We start from the raw sequence: 15647 nt of genomic DNA on the forward strand, positions 1-15647 counted from the left end.
TTCTTCTATTTAGTGTTTACCTTGACCTCTTTATACTACATTTAGTGTCTCCAAATACCATTACCCCTCCAAAACAATTTACCTGATTTTATTTCAATTGAAAACTGTGGTTGTCCTTGTAGAATGCTGTAAACCAGCCTGGCATTATTTCCATGTGTTGGATCATCTTTATCTGTAGCAATCACTTGAGTGACATATGTACCTATAATTTAACAAAAAATAGAAATAAGATTAACAACACTTTTTAGACCAGAATAGTTGGTGCACAAGTATTTTCCCAAGGTGTATTAAACAACAGCAGAACACAAAGTTGCAAAAGGTTAACAGAATTTTTTTTAAAAGGTAATCCATGTGACATGACTCCACTCCTGGTGCAAATGAATAATCTCATTTAGCACCCATGATAAAACAATCTGTTGACCACATGCAAGTTTGTGTTCAAAATATAATATGTAGCACACATTATTTGTACACTGATAAAAAAGACGAAATAGTTATACAAAAGGAAACAGTAGTCAAATGGACCTCTTCATCAAAATCCAGTATTCAAGAGACTAAAGCCAAATGAACAGTACAGTATGTCTCTTTGATAAATCTAACCCATAACATTAGTTAAAATTATATATATATATATATATATATATATATGTATATACTCTGTGTATAAGTGGCACTCTCCAATCCATTTTTTCACAATGACTTTTGACCGGCGTTTAGTGATGGAACTGGTAAATGCAGATATGGCTATATATACACATATATATATATATATATATATGTATATATAGCCATATCTGCATTTACCAGTTCCATCACTAAACGCCGGTCAAAAGTCATTGTGAAAAAATGGATTGGAGAGTGCCACTTATACACAGAGTTATATTCCAAGTATAAAAGCTATAGAATATAACACATTGGCCGACATTTGCAATTGAAGTAGAGAGAACTCATCATGGAAATCTTGACATAAGTACTAGTTTATTTAATCATTTTATAAAAGCACTAAGCCTTGATGAGAAACAGGTGAATCAATCTAATCTGCTTATGATTACAAATGACAATTATTCAAAGAGAACGCAAGTCGTAAGAAATAGAAAAACACAAAAGTGTGGCATATACACCTCCATAAAGTGAACTGTACATCATTTAAAAGAAAGCATGATCAAATGTAGTCATATAGCACATAAAATTCATACAAAGGATAAAACTAAATTTTAAAATCATGGGGTAAATAATCTAACACAGCATGGGAAAGGGCAATATACAGTGGGCGAAATAAGTATTGAACGAGTCACCAATTTTCTATATAAATTTATTTCTAAAGGTGCTTATGATATAAAAATTTTTTACCAGAGGCTGCTAACAACTCATACAATCCATAGAGGCAAAACAATATCAAACAACAGAAGTCCATAAATTTATTGATGTGTAATAATGAGAAAGGACAAAGAGAAAAAGTATTGAACACATTTGCTAAAAATTGTTTAATACTTCATACAAAAAAATTAGTTGGTGATGACAGCTTGGAGAAACTAATCACATCCATTGCTTACATGTGATTTTGGGAAATTCTTCCACACAAACATTCTTCAAACCCTGAAGGTTCCATGGTCTCCTTCTATGAACTCTAAACTTTAGTTCCTTCCATAAACTTTCTATAGGATTGTGACGCCCTGGCCTATCAGGTCGTCACAGGGTATTGTGCAATCTGCCCTTCTGCACAGTATCCACTCCTCCTTGGTTACGGATCATGGTCCTTTGGTGATGCTAACAGCTGAGCCAGTCGAAATCCTAGGAACATTTTACACCGAACCCACCAGACACACCATTGGGGGGCCTGAAGGAAATAGGGCTGCCCACATGGGGGGTTGGTAGGGAGAAGTGAGAAAATGCCAAGAGAAGTGAAACAAAGTGAAAGGAGTAGGAGGTGAAAGTGATTCTCCGAGAGGGAGAGGTCGCTGGTCCGGAGCAGGGCTCCTGGGGTTTACTAGGTGGCAGACATTGGTCTGGGCCTGGTAGTAGCTGGAACCCTGGTCGCAGGGGATCGCATCAAGGGGCACGGACTGCCAAGGAGGGCAGCCGGTGGCCTTGAGCCATCACAGGGCAGGGGCCAGGGCACGACGGGGTATGTGGACCCTAGGCCGGGAAGTAGCTTCACGCATCCCGGTAATTTACCCGACAGGAGTGAAGACTTCAAGATTCATCCCCAACACACTTCAAAAATAGGGGTACTAGTGCACTGATGGGATAGGACTTTCCCAAATGCAGTCCAAAGAAATCCTACGTGTGAACCCTGAGAGCAAGCTCACTCTGTTAGCTATACGGGTGAGCGGGACCCGAAGAGTTTTAAGTTTAAGGGTCCAACTAGTGAGAAGGTGCCACGGAAAGGGCCACAGGCTAACAGCAACACCAAGGGCACAGATCCCAGCATGCTCCCTCCAGGCTGCAGTGGTGCTCAGAATTCTGGTTTGCAAGCTGTCGATGTCATTATTCCAGGACTCAGTGAGTACGCTGAAAAGCCCCTTTACCTCCACCCAACGTCATCCCAAACGCCAGCACCCAACAGGCCACAGGGCACAAACCCCCTACCGACGGAGGAATTAAACATCCTGCTGCTACACCATCGCTACGGGCCTCTCCCAACAGCAGCGGTGGTCTCCCACATTACCACACACCGTGGGTGGCGTCACAAACTTTCCATCCCCCTGTAAATATCCCCCTTTTTCTGAGTGGCCGCACGACCCTCGGGTCCGGAGACTCCTCGAGCAACCGTGGATCCGGATCCGAGCAGCCCGGCTGCTGGCACAGGGGCAGCACAGGATTCTGGTCAGGTGAGCAGCTCGGCCCTTCTAGTAGCTTTATTTTCTTTCTCTGAAACCAATCGAGAGTTTTGGCTGATGTTTGCGATTATTATCTTGCTGAAATGTCGATTATCACTTCATCAACATCATCCTTCCAGACAGCAGCAGATTTTTATCAAAAATGTCTTGGTACATTTGTTTATTCATCTTTCCTTCAATTATATGAAGGTTGTCAATGCCATATGATGAAAAACAGCCCAAACACCATGATTACAATTATATGAAGTATTATGGCATCCAAGCAGTTCAATTTTGGTCTCATCTAAACAGACTATATTCTCCCAGTATTTCACAGGCTTGTCTAAATGTTGTTAAGCAAGCTTTAAATGTGATTGAACATCCTTTTTGTTTAGCTATGGAGTGTGGCATGGAATGGAGCTTGAGTGCATTACTTTTTGATTTCTTTGAAACAATTGTACCTGCTGATATCAGGTCTTTCTGTAACTCTTCACAAGGGGTACTTTGCTCTTGAACAATTCTTCTGATAATTCTTTTTTTCTTTGGCTGTCTGGATTGGATGGGTTGTTACTGACATATGAAGAGAAATTCATTTGAGAGCAGCTTTATAAAAATATTTACTTAGATACAGTGAGGTGAATAAGTATTTGATCTCTTGCTGATTTTGTAAGTTTGCCCACTGACAAAGAAATGAACAGTCTATGACTTTAAGTTAATTTTAACAGTGTGAGATAGAATATCCAAAATAAAATCCAGAAAATCCAGAAAATCACATTATATAAATTATTTAAATGTATTTGCATTTTGCAGAGAAAAATAAGTATTTGATCCCTCTGGCAAACAAGAGTTAATACTTGGTGGCAAAACCTTTGCTGGCAAGCATAGCAGCCAGACATTTTTTGTAGATGATGATGATGAGGTTTGCGAACATGTCAAGCATGAATTTTAATCCACTCCTCTCTGCAGATCATTTCTAAATCATTAAGATTTTGAGGCTGTCGCTTGGCAACTTAGAGCTTCAGCTCCCTCCATATGTTTTCTATGGGACTAAGGTCTGGAAACTGGCAAGGCCACTCCATGACCTTAATTTGCTTCTTTTTGAGCCACTCCTTTGTTGCCTTGGCTATATGTTTTGGTTCATTGTCGGAACACCAAGGCATGACCCATTTTTAATGTCCTGGCGAAGAGAAGGAAGTTGTCACTCAGGATTTTATAGTACATGGCTCCATCCATTGTCGCATTGATGCGATGAAGTAGTCCTGTGCCTTTAGCAGAAAAACACCCCAAAAACACAATATTTCCATCTCAATGCTTGACAGTGGGGACGGTGTTCTTTAGGTCATAGGCATTTCTCTTCCTTTAACTACGGCGATTTGCGTTAAGGCCAAAGAGTTCAATTTTTGTCTCATCTGACCACAGCACCTTCTTCCAATTACTTTCAGAATCATCCAGGTATTAAATGGCAAACTTCAGTTGGGCCTGCACATGTGTCGTCTTGAGCAGTGAATCTTTGTGGGCATTGCAGAATTTTAAGCTATTACGGTATAATGTGTTACCAATGGTTTTCCTGGTGACAGTGGTCCCAGTTGTCTTCAGATCATTAACAATTTCCCCCTGTGTAGTTTTAGACTAATCTCTCACCTTCCTCATGATCCTGAATACTCCACGAGGTGAGATTTTTCATGATGTACTCGAACGATGTCGATTGACACTCAATTTTGTTAATTCTTCCATTTTTTTACTATTGAACCAACAGTTGTCTCCATCTCACCCAGCGTTTTGCTTATGGTTTTGTAGCTCATTCCAGCCTTGTGTAGGTCTATGATCTTGTACCTGACATCCTTAGAAAGCTCTTTGGTCTTGCCCATGTTGTAGATGTTAGAGTCTGACTGATTAATTGAGCCTGTGTACAGGAGTCTTTTATACAGGTGACAATTTAAGAAAGATGTCTTTAATGCAGGTAACAAGTTGATTAGGAGAGTCTAAGTGGTCAAGTAGGAGCCTGAACTCGCAACGGTTGGTAGAGTATAAAATACTTATTTTTCTCTGCAAAATGCAAATAATTTTATATAATTTATACAATGTTATTTTCTGGATTTTATATAGGATATTCTATCTCTCACTGTTAAAAATAACCTACCCTTTAAACTATAGACTGTTCATGTTTGTCTGTGGGCGAACTTACAAAATCAGCAAGGGTTCAAATACTTATTTCCTTCACTGTATGTGTGGGTATATTATGAATTATGTATCTGTTTATATATATTCTAAATGTTTTGAATTTTTACACTGGGTTGCACACATCATCTACCTATTAACAGTAATAGTATCAGAACATTGAAGTGTGTTTATATAACTTCATTAAAAGACATTGATGTACCCACTGAGTATTTCGAAAATATTGGTCAGTTTTTGCTATGATTTTACCTCTGTCATTTTTTTAATACTTATCTGTATAAAATAGTAAGCAGCCTTCAAATTAAGAATGGTCAGGTTCCTTGTTTTATCCGGTTTTCAGTATTAGACACTTGAAGTGGTTAAAAGAAGCTCCAAAGATTATTTTTAATATTTATTAAGTGCTTTTTCAGGTATACTATGGAGTGTTTGTTGTGTTTTTTCCCCTATCATTCAAAAATATAGTTGGTTATTTGGCTGCTAACTATGTGTTTTGGTTGTAAACATAAAAAGATGAGTTACAGTTGCATAAAAAAGCAAAAAAATGGCATGATACTATACTGTATAAATCCCACTTTCCATCTTTCTATCAGATAATTGGGACCTAAAGTATAGCTGCAGTTGTGGTGACAGAGAATATATTCAGCCTGCTCCCGTCAACTGTTATTACCAGCCCCAAAATATCTGCAATTATGTAACAAGTTTTAGCAACAGAAGTGTTGTTTAACTAAACCTTGTGCGATTTATCATAATAAAAGTTTTCGGGGATTACATGTCACACCTATTGAACAAATTCCCTGTCACATACCAAATCAAAAAAAGGTTCTAAATTAGAAAGAAGTATTCTGGATGTATAAATTGAATACCCTAAGACTGCATGAATTATGAATATGAATTAATATAAGATTTTATTTTTATTTTTTATTTGAACCTTTTTTCAAATATAAGCACTATTTTTATTATTAATATTAATAAAATATTTTTATGTTTGCTTTGATTCCCTGGATAGCTTTCGATTGTGATTGAGAACTGTTTAGTGCATTCAATTGTTTCCTTTCAATTTGTGGTTTAGTATTAAATATTTCTTTTCTTGCTAATTGCAGTGGCCTTGATATTGTTTCTATCCATATTTTTTTCTTAGTTCCACACTCACAGCTTAGACAGTGTCTTTTTTGTTCTTTTCGCCTTCACACAAGCACACTGACATTTTTCCCCCGCTCAAGGACCTGTAGTTGCCGTGCACTGAAGTAACCTCTAATCAAACATGCGCACTTTCTTCCCATGCTTCTTTCTTATGCTCTTGATAAAATAGAGCTACTATGCATTTAAATGACCACTGGGACCCTCTGTTATGCCAAACACAAAGTGGAGTGAGATACTAGTCACTATGGGGTGTAGTATGGAGTTTGTAACTAGATGGTGCAGTGAGCATGAGGGTGTGCGAGGGCAGAGGGGAAGTCAGAAAGACCGAGGTCAATACCGAGAGGACGTGACAAAACACTGGGAGTAGACAGGAACGAGGTCGGGATTCAGGCTGTGAGTCAGTTAACCAGGATAGTATGTATTGGATACAAGAGGCAGGCAAAGATGTAGTCAGGAGGAGGTCAGAGGTCACAAGCTGGACAGGAATGACAAGGTCAGGGGGGAATGTCTTTAAAACTGGAGGAGAACAAGGGTTATAGCCCCGCAATCCGCCAGAATAAGATGTGGAAATGTTGATAGATTAATAACTCTTTTATTCCATAGGTCTACGCGTTTTGAGGTATGAAAACCACTTCCTCAGGACCAAAAGCCAGATTGCGCGGCTTTAACCCTTTTTCTCCTCCTGCTTTGAAGACATTCCCACGTGGGGCCGCGTCAGCCGCCATTATCTCATGCTATCTATGATGGTTGTGACCCTTCACAACCACATCTGGTGAGTGTATTATATCATATATTACTTTGTTTATTTATCTGGTAAGACCCTATCAGCGCTTCTGTTTTTCTAGCTATATTACAGGTCAGGGGGGAAGGCAGAGCAAAGTCAGAAGACAGTCCAGGGTTGAATAGCCAAGATAAAGTCATAAGACAGACCAGGAGCCAGGCACTTACAAACCAGAAATTATGACTGGCGATGCTCTGGCCGAGAAAGCTCACTGATAAAGTAGAGCAATTACCCAGAATGCAGAGCATTTGGGCAAGCCCTTCCCATCACCAGCGAAAGACCCAATGTAGGGAAACAGCCTGTCACAGGAATACAGAACGGCACTGAGACCCTGGCAGGATGTTCTGAACGGCACACAGGCAGATACCAGATCCACAGGAAGGCGCAACAGAAGTCACAATACAGAAGACGCACCGCAAGTCAGGACCATAGCACCCTCTCTGCATGTTCAACTTGGATTTTTACCATAACCTATTTATTAATAATATTTCTCAAGTGTAACTGTTTCACTACATGATTTTCTTTTACTTATCATGTTTTTTACTCTTTTGATCTTTTTATTAAGTATATACTTTTTATATACTTTTTATTAATAATATTATTGGTTAACTAACAACTAATCTTCATTGTTTAGATCAATAAATTTTGAGCCCACGCATTTTAAACATATATTGTATTTGCCAATGAATCATTTTTATTCATTTCTATTACTTGTTTCACAGTGCACTTACAATGAATTGGTCTAGTGGGTTCATTCTCATCTCGTTAAGAGATTATAACACTGTTTCTTATGGGTTCTAATGCCATTGCTATGATTTTTTTACAACTCTTTGTTTTTCCACAAAAAAAATGGTGTATCAAGCGTATTTTCATGTTTGGTACAAAAAGGAATCACACACATCTGTTTTAATATTTTCAATGTCAGTCAAATGTAAATTTGCAATTGTTTTTTTGTTTTTCCTTTTTCTATATTTTACAATTCTTTGGAACAAAATAGTGAATTTAATTTATGCTATTTATTGGTCATGGCAAAGATGCTATATGGTATATTTCATCTTTGCAGCTGCCCTCCCAATGACTGTTTACAGCACGCACTTTTTAAATATAGGATCTATTTATACCCTGTAGATTGCATGCATATTTTTTAATGGGACTGTCTTGAAAAAAAAATTCTTTACTCCAAAACGCATTGACAAATAAATAATATCTAGGATTTGCCTCTTAGTGTTTGATTCCACTTGCGCATAGCTTTCAATGCAAGAGCATCAGAAGTAATATGTTAATGACCCCTCTGCTGCAAGGGTCAGCCGAGGGTCATGTGACTGTAATCCCGTCTTGCGATCGGGTCACAGCTGTGAAGGAGAGGTAGGGAGCACTTTCTCCCTCTTCTCCCTGGCCTGTATCTACGTACATTGCACTGTGGTCAGTAGAGTTGAGCGCGGTTCGTGGTTCGTGGTTCTCCAGTTCTAGGCTCGAGTGATTTTGGGGCCTGTTCTAGATCGAACTAGAACTCGAGCTTTTTGCAAAAGCTCGATAGTTCTAGAAACGTTCGAGAACGGTTCTAGCAGCAAAAAAACAGCTAATTCCTAGCTGGCTTTCCGCTGTAATAGTGTAAGTCACTCTGTGACTCACACTATTATGACATTTCAGTGTATAGTGTGCGTGAACAGCGCCTTCAGATCACTCCTGTTTGTATACTGGCGATCGCCATTTTTTTTTTTTTTTTCCTTGTCTTCCTTCCCTAAGCGCGCGCGTCTTGTGGGGCGGGCCAGCATGTCAGCCAATCCCAGACACACACACAGCTAATTGGACTTTTAGCCAGAGAAGCAACGGCATGTGTGATAGGATGTCCATGTCACATGTCCCTGCATTATAAAACCGGACATTTTCCTCCAGCACGCCATTATCTCTTCTGCGTCCTTGGTGTCAGACATCACTGGGGCAGCTCCGTCCTGAGTCCTATCGCCGATATTGGATACGCTGGACAGCATAGGGATAGCACTATCTATCAGTCCTTTTAAGGGCTCGTACGGGCAGGGTCAGAGTTAAGGTGACAGGTCCTGAAAACAGCGACAGCGTCTGTGTAGCAAAGGTCAGGGATTTCGTCGCTGCATTTCCCCATTAGGAGGGAATAGAAAGGCAGGCTTCCATTCCTCTACCCAGACCCACAATCCTGGCACTGTACCCTCCTGTCCTCTGCACACTCCAACTCATTATAACTAAGCCATTATACTAGCAAACACTCAGTGTACCTAGTGGCATCCTAAACGTGGCTATTGGACTGTTGTCTAGTCACACTAGTGCAAAGACATTTGCAGCACCTCTACCTGCATTGCACACTCCAACTCATTATAACTAAGCCATTATACTAGCAAACACTCAGTGTACCTAGTGGCATCTTAAACGTGGCTATTAGACTGTTGTCTAGTCACACTAGTGCAAAGACATTTGCAGCACCTCTGCCTGCATTGCACACTCCAACTCATTATAACTAAGCCATTATACTAGCAAACACTCAGTGTACCTAGTGGCATCCTAAACGTGGCTATTGGACTTTGCTATAGTCCCACTAGTGCAAAGACATTTGCAGCACCTCTACCTGCATTGCACACTCCAACTCATTATAACTAAGCCATTATACTAGCAAACACTCAGTGTACCTAGTGGCATCCTAAACGTGGCTATTGGACTGTTGTCTAGTCACACTAGTGCAAAGACATTTGCAGCACCTCTGCCTGCATTGCACACTCGAACTCATTATAACTAAGCCATTATACTAGCAAACACTCAGTGTACCTAGTGGCATCCTAAACGTGGCTATTGGACTTTGCTATAGTCCCACTAGTGCAAAGACATTTGCAGCACCTCTACCTGCATTGCACACTCCAACTCATTATAACTAAGCCATTACACTAGCAAACACTCAGTGTACCTAGTGGCATCCTAAACGTGGCTATTGGACTGTTGTCTAGTCACACTAGTGCAAAGACATTTGCAGCACCTTTGCCTGCATTGCACACTCCAACTCATTATAACTAAGCCATTATACTAGCAAACACTCAGTGTACCTAGTGGCATCCTAAACGTGGCTATTGGACTTTGCTATAGTCCCACTAGTGCAAAGACATTTGCAGCACCTCTACCTGCATTGCACACTCCAACTCATTATAACTAAGCCATTATACTAGCAAACACTCAGTGTACCTAGTGGCATCCTAAACGTGGCTATTGGACTGTTGTCTAGTCACACTAGTGCAAAGACATTTGCAGCACCTCTACCTGCATTGCACCCTCCAACTCATTATAACTAAGCCATTATACTAGCAAACACTCAGTGTAGCTAGTGGCATCCTAAACGTGGCTATTGGACTTTGCTATAGTCCCACTAGTGCAAAGACATTTGCAGCACCTCTGCCTGCATTGCACACTCCAACTCATTATAACTAAGTCATTATACTAGCAAACACTCAGTGTACCTAGTGGCATCCTAAACGTGGCTATTGGACTGTTGTCTAGTCACACTAGTGCAAAGACATTTGCAGCACCTCTGCCTGCATTGCACACTCCAACTCATTATAACTAAGCCATTATACTAGCAAACACTCAGTGTACCTAGTGGCATCCTAAACGTGGCTATTGGACTTTGCTATAGTCCCACTAGTGCAAAGACATTTGCAGCACCTCTACCTGCATTGCACACTCCAACTCATTATAACTAAGCCATTATACTAGCAAACACTCAGTGTACCTAGTGGCATCCTAAACGTGGCTATTGGACTGTTGTCTAGTCACACTAGTGCAAAGACATTTGCAGCACCTCTACCTGCATTGCACCCTCCAACTCATTATAACTAAGCCATTATACTAGCAAACACTCAGTGTAGCTAGTGGCATCCTAAACGTGGCTATTGGACTTTGCTATAGTCCCACTAGTGCAAAGACATTTGCAGCACCTCTGCCTGCATTGCACACTCCAACTCATTATAACTAAGTCATTATACTAGCAAACACTCAGTGTACCTAGTGGCATCTTAAACATGGCTATTGGACTATTGTCTAGTCACACTAGTGCAAAGACATTTGCAGCACCTCTACCTGCATTGCACACTCCAACTCATTATAACTAAGCCATTATACTAGCAAACACTCAGTGTACCTAGTGGCATCCTAAACGTGGCTATTGGACTTTGCTATAGTCCCACTAGTGCAAAGACATTTGCAGCACCTCTACCTGCATTGCACACTCCAACTCATTATAACTAAGCCATTATACAAGCAAACACTCAGTGTACCTAGTGGCATCCTAAACGCGGCTATTGGACTGTTGTCTAGTCACACTAGTGCAAAGACATTTGCAGCACCTCTGCCTGCATTGCACACTCCAACTGATTATAACTAAGCCATTATACTAGCAAACACTCAGTGTACCTAGTGGCATCCTAAACGTGGCTATTGGACTTTGCTATAGTCCCACTAGTGCAAAGACATTTGCAGCACCTCTACCTGCATTGCACACTCCAACTCATTATAACTAAGCCATTATACTAGCAAACACTCAGTGTACCTAGTTGCATCCCAAACGTGGCTATTGGACTGTTGTCTAGTCACACTAGTGCAAAGACATTTGCAGCACCTCTACCTGCATTGCACACTCCAACTCATTATAACTAAGCCATTATACTAGCAAACACTCAGTGTACCTAGTGGCATCCTAAACGTGGCTATTGGACTTTGCTATAGTCCCACTAGTGCAAAGACATTTGCAGCACCTCTGCCTGCATTGCACACTCCAACTCATTATAACTAAGCCATTATACTAGCAAACACTCAGTGTACCTAGTGGCATCTTAAACGTGGCTATTGGACTGTTGTCTAGTCACACTAGTGCAAAGACATTTGCAGCACCTCTGCCTGCATTGCACACTCCAACTCATTATAACTAAGCCATTATACTAGCAAACACTCAGTGTACCTAGTGGCATCCTAAACGTGGCTTTTGGACTTTGCTATAGTCCCACTAGTGCAAAGACATTTGCAGCACCTCTACCTGCATTGCACACTCCAACTCATTATAACTAAGCCATTATACTAGCAAACACTCAGTGTACCTAGTGGCATCCTAAACGTGGCTATTGGACTTTGCTATAGTCCCACTAGTGCAAAGACATTTGCAGCACCTCTGCCTGCATTGCACACTCCAACTCATTATAACTAAGCCATTATACTAGCAAACACTCAGTGTACCTAGTGGCATCCTAAACGTGGCTATTGGACTGTTGTCTAGTCACACTAGTGCAAAGACATTTGCAGCACCTCTACCTGCATTGCACACTCCAACTCATTATAACTAAGCCATTATACTAGCAAACACTGCTGCCAGTTTAAGGGCCGTAGTTGCATTGTTAGGGATAATTATTCTTTATTATTCTGCTGTTAATAAAGCTAGACCACCGCTGCAATCTACACCACCTCTCAATTTTTACTACCACATTTTCAGTGCACAATCTTGTCGCAATCAACATGAGTGGCAAAATGACAGATGCTGGTGGAAAGGGGAAGAGGCGTGGTGGAAAAGGAAAAAAAGGGTTTGTCCGTGGGGAAGGTGGCAAAGCTCCATTATCATCTGCTGAAGATAGACCATCTACCAGCAAAAGTAAGATGTCTACTACTTACCGTGGACAATCCGATGTGCTCCCTTTTTTACGGACACGAACAACAGGAACAAAGGTAGATGATGGCCAAAAAAGAAAAATGCTTGAATGGATCTCAAGTGGTCCAACAAGTGCCCTCTTAGCCACTTCAAGTACCGCATCCAAAAAACACCAGTCCTCTGAGTTGTCATCCCAATCAAACTTGCTTTCTCCCAGCTCTGAAGTCTCCATCAGCCCTGCCAAGTATGGTGGAACTGAGATGGCTGAGTCTGCAGAGCTGTTCAGTCACACTATAGCCTGGGAATCAGAGGTCTGCTCCCAAGCTACAGTGAGTACAGAACAGGAAATGGTCTGCAGTGATGCCCAGAACCTTTGTGACTCTGATTCAGGCCGTGAGGACCAAGTTTCTGAGCATAATGTTGACCCTTTGTCACAAACTGTAACACCTGTGGTTAAAGACAATGAGGAATATACTGATGAAGATGAGACGCAGATACCCGATTGGGATGACAACTTAAATATTCGGTCAGGGCAAGAAGAGGCTCGGTCTGAGGGGGAGGGGAGTGCAAACACAACAATTGATGATGAAGTTCTAGATCCCACCTACTGTCAACCCCCAGTCAGGCACTCGAGGAGGTCAACAGAGGCGGTGGAGGAGGATGCAACCGACGCCGAAGTTACCTTGCGCCTTCCTGGACAGAGTCGGAGCACTGGTAGCACGTCTACAACTGCATCCTCAGCCACCACTCTGCCTATGAGCATTATTCGGGGTGGATCAACAGGTCGCATGGCCTCTAAGCCTTGCCTAGCCTGGTCCTTTTTTGACATAGAAAAAGATCGCCCAAATTATGTGATCTGTAAACTTTGTCATGATTCTCTTAGTAGAGGTCAAAACCTCAGCAGTTTGACAACTTCTTCCATGAATCGTCACATGAATAAATATCATAGGTCCCGGTGGGAAGCTCACTGTGCTGCAATGCGGCCTAGCGGAGCGAATTATCCACCGCCTGCCCCTTCCAGTGCATCCGCGCGCTCTTCATCTTCTAGGACTGTGGGGACAGCTGTCACACCTGTTTTTCCACGCACAACTTCCACCACTGTAACCGCAACAGGCAGTTTGGTTGGTAGGTCGTCAGTTGGTTTGGAAGGGGAAACAAGTGAGTGTGTACAGCTCTCTCAGACATCGATAGCACCAACGTTGGATGAAGGCAACATCATGTCTCCGCCTGCACTTTCCTCACAAACCTGCATTTTTCCAGGGACACCCTACTCAACACCGTCTACACACAGCAGCCAGATCTCTGTCCCTCAGATGTGGTCAAATAAAAGGCCACTTCCTGCGACCCATGACAAAGCTAAGAGGTTGACTCTATCCCTCTGTAAGCTCTTGGCTACCGAAATGCTGCCTTTCCGCCTAGTGGACACACAGGATTTTAGAGACCTTATGTCTGTCGCTGTGCCCCAGTACCAGATGCCTAGTCGCCACTACTTCTCTAAGAAAGGTGTGCCCGCGCTACACCAGCATGTCGCACACAACATCACCGCTTCCTTGAGAAACTCTGTGTGTGAACGGGTGCATTTCACAACCGATACTTGGACCAGTAAGCATGGACAGGGACGTTACATGTCGCTGACTGGGCACTGGGTAACTATGGTGATAGATGGTGAAGGGTCTGCTGCACAAGTCTTGCCGTCCCCACGACTTGTGTGTCAATCCTCTGTCTGTCCAAGTTCCGCCACTGCTTCTGCATCCTCCACCTCATCTGGGTCCTCCACCTCCGCCCCAAGCCTGCCTGGTCAGGCCACCAGCGTTCTCACTGCGCAGAAGGAATCACGCACCCTTCATTACTATGCTGGCAGCAGAGCGCAACGGCATCAGGCGGTCTTTAGCTTGACATGTCTTGGGAATAAGAGTCACACAGCTGAGGAGTTGTGGTCAGCTCTGCGGTCCGAGTTTAATAAATGGTTGTCTCCACTCAACCTGCAGCCTGGTAAGGCCGTGTGCGACAATGCTGCAAACCTGGGTGCGGCCCTTCGCCTTGGCAAGGTGACACACGTACCTTGTATGGCTCACGTGTTGAACCTTGTCGTCCAGCAATTTTTAACACACTATCCCGGCCTAGATGGTCTTCTGAACACGGCACGAAAACTGTCTGCTCACTTCCGCCGTTCAAGCGCCGCAGCTGAGCGACTTGCATCGCTCCAGAAGTCATTCGGCCTGCCAGTTCATCGCCTGAAATGCGATGTGGCGACACGCTGGAATTCAACTCTCCACATGTTACAGCGACTGTGGCAGCACCGCAGAGCCCTGGTGCAATACGTCATGACCTATAGCCTGGGCCAACGAGATGCAGAGGTGGGGCAGATCACCCTCATGGAGTGGTCTCAGATCAAGGACCTATGCACCCTTCTGCACAGTTTCGACATGGCGACGAATATGTTTAGCGCTGACAATGCCATTATCAGCATGACGATTCCAGTCATTTACATGCTGGAGCACACGCTAAACACTATTCGGAGTCAGGTAGTGGGACAACAGGAAGGGGAGGAACTGCAGGAGGATTCATATGTGCAAGGGACAACAACATCACCAAGGTCCAGACGTTCTTCATCACCAACGCAGCAGGCATGGGACCATGAGGGAAAGGGATCAACAAGGGCGCATAGTAGCAGGCGAAATGTTGAGGAAGGTGCAGGAGAACATGAAGAAATGGAGGACGAACTGTCCATGGACATGGAAGACTCAGCAGATGAGGAAGACCTTGGTCAAATTTCAGTTGAAAGAGGTTGGGGGGAGATGTCAGAGGAAGAAAGAACGGGTAGCACCTCTATGCCACAAACACAGCGTGGACTTGGTCCGCATGGCTGCGCAAGACACATGAGTGCCTTCTTGTTGCACTACCTCCAACATGACTCTCGTATTGTCAAAATTAGAAGTGATGATGACTACTGGATTGCCACACTATTAGATCCCCGGTACAAGTCCAAATTTTGTGACATAATTCCAGCCATAGAAAGGGACGCACGTATGCAGGAGTATCAGCAGAAGCTGTTACTCGATCTTAGCTCGGCTTTTCC

General features: G+C 42.6%; 1 protein-coding gene across 1 annotated transcript in view; it reads right to left on the minus strand.

The window, feature by feature from the left end:
• LOC142243062 (cadherin-19-like) overlaps window positions 1-15647 on the minus strand; it is a 409385-nt gene that overhangs the window by 232483 nt on the left and 161255 nt on the right. The window contains exon 4 of the mRNA XM_075314605.1: window positions 83-202. Within this exon, the coding sequence (XP_075170720.1) occupies window positions 83-202 (120 nt within the window). The remainder of the gene's footprint in view (window positions 1-82; window positions 203-15647) is intronic.

This window comes from Anomaloglossus baeobatrachus, chromosome 6, assembly GCF_048569485.1.
Source record: "Anomaloglossus baeobatrachus isolate aAnoBae1 chromosome 6, aAnoBae1.hap1, whole genome shotgun sequence".
NCBI classification, from domain to species: domain Eukaryota; kingdom Metazoa; phylum Chordata; class Amphibia; order Anura; family Aromobatidae; genus Anomaloglossus; species Anomaloglossus baeobatrachus.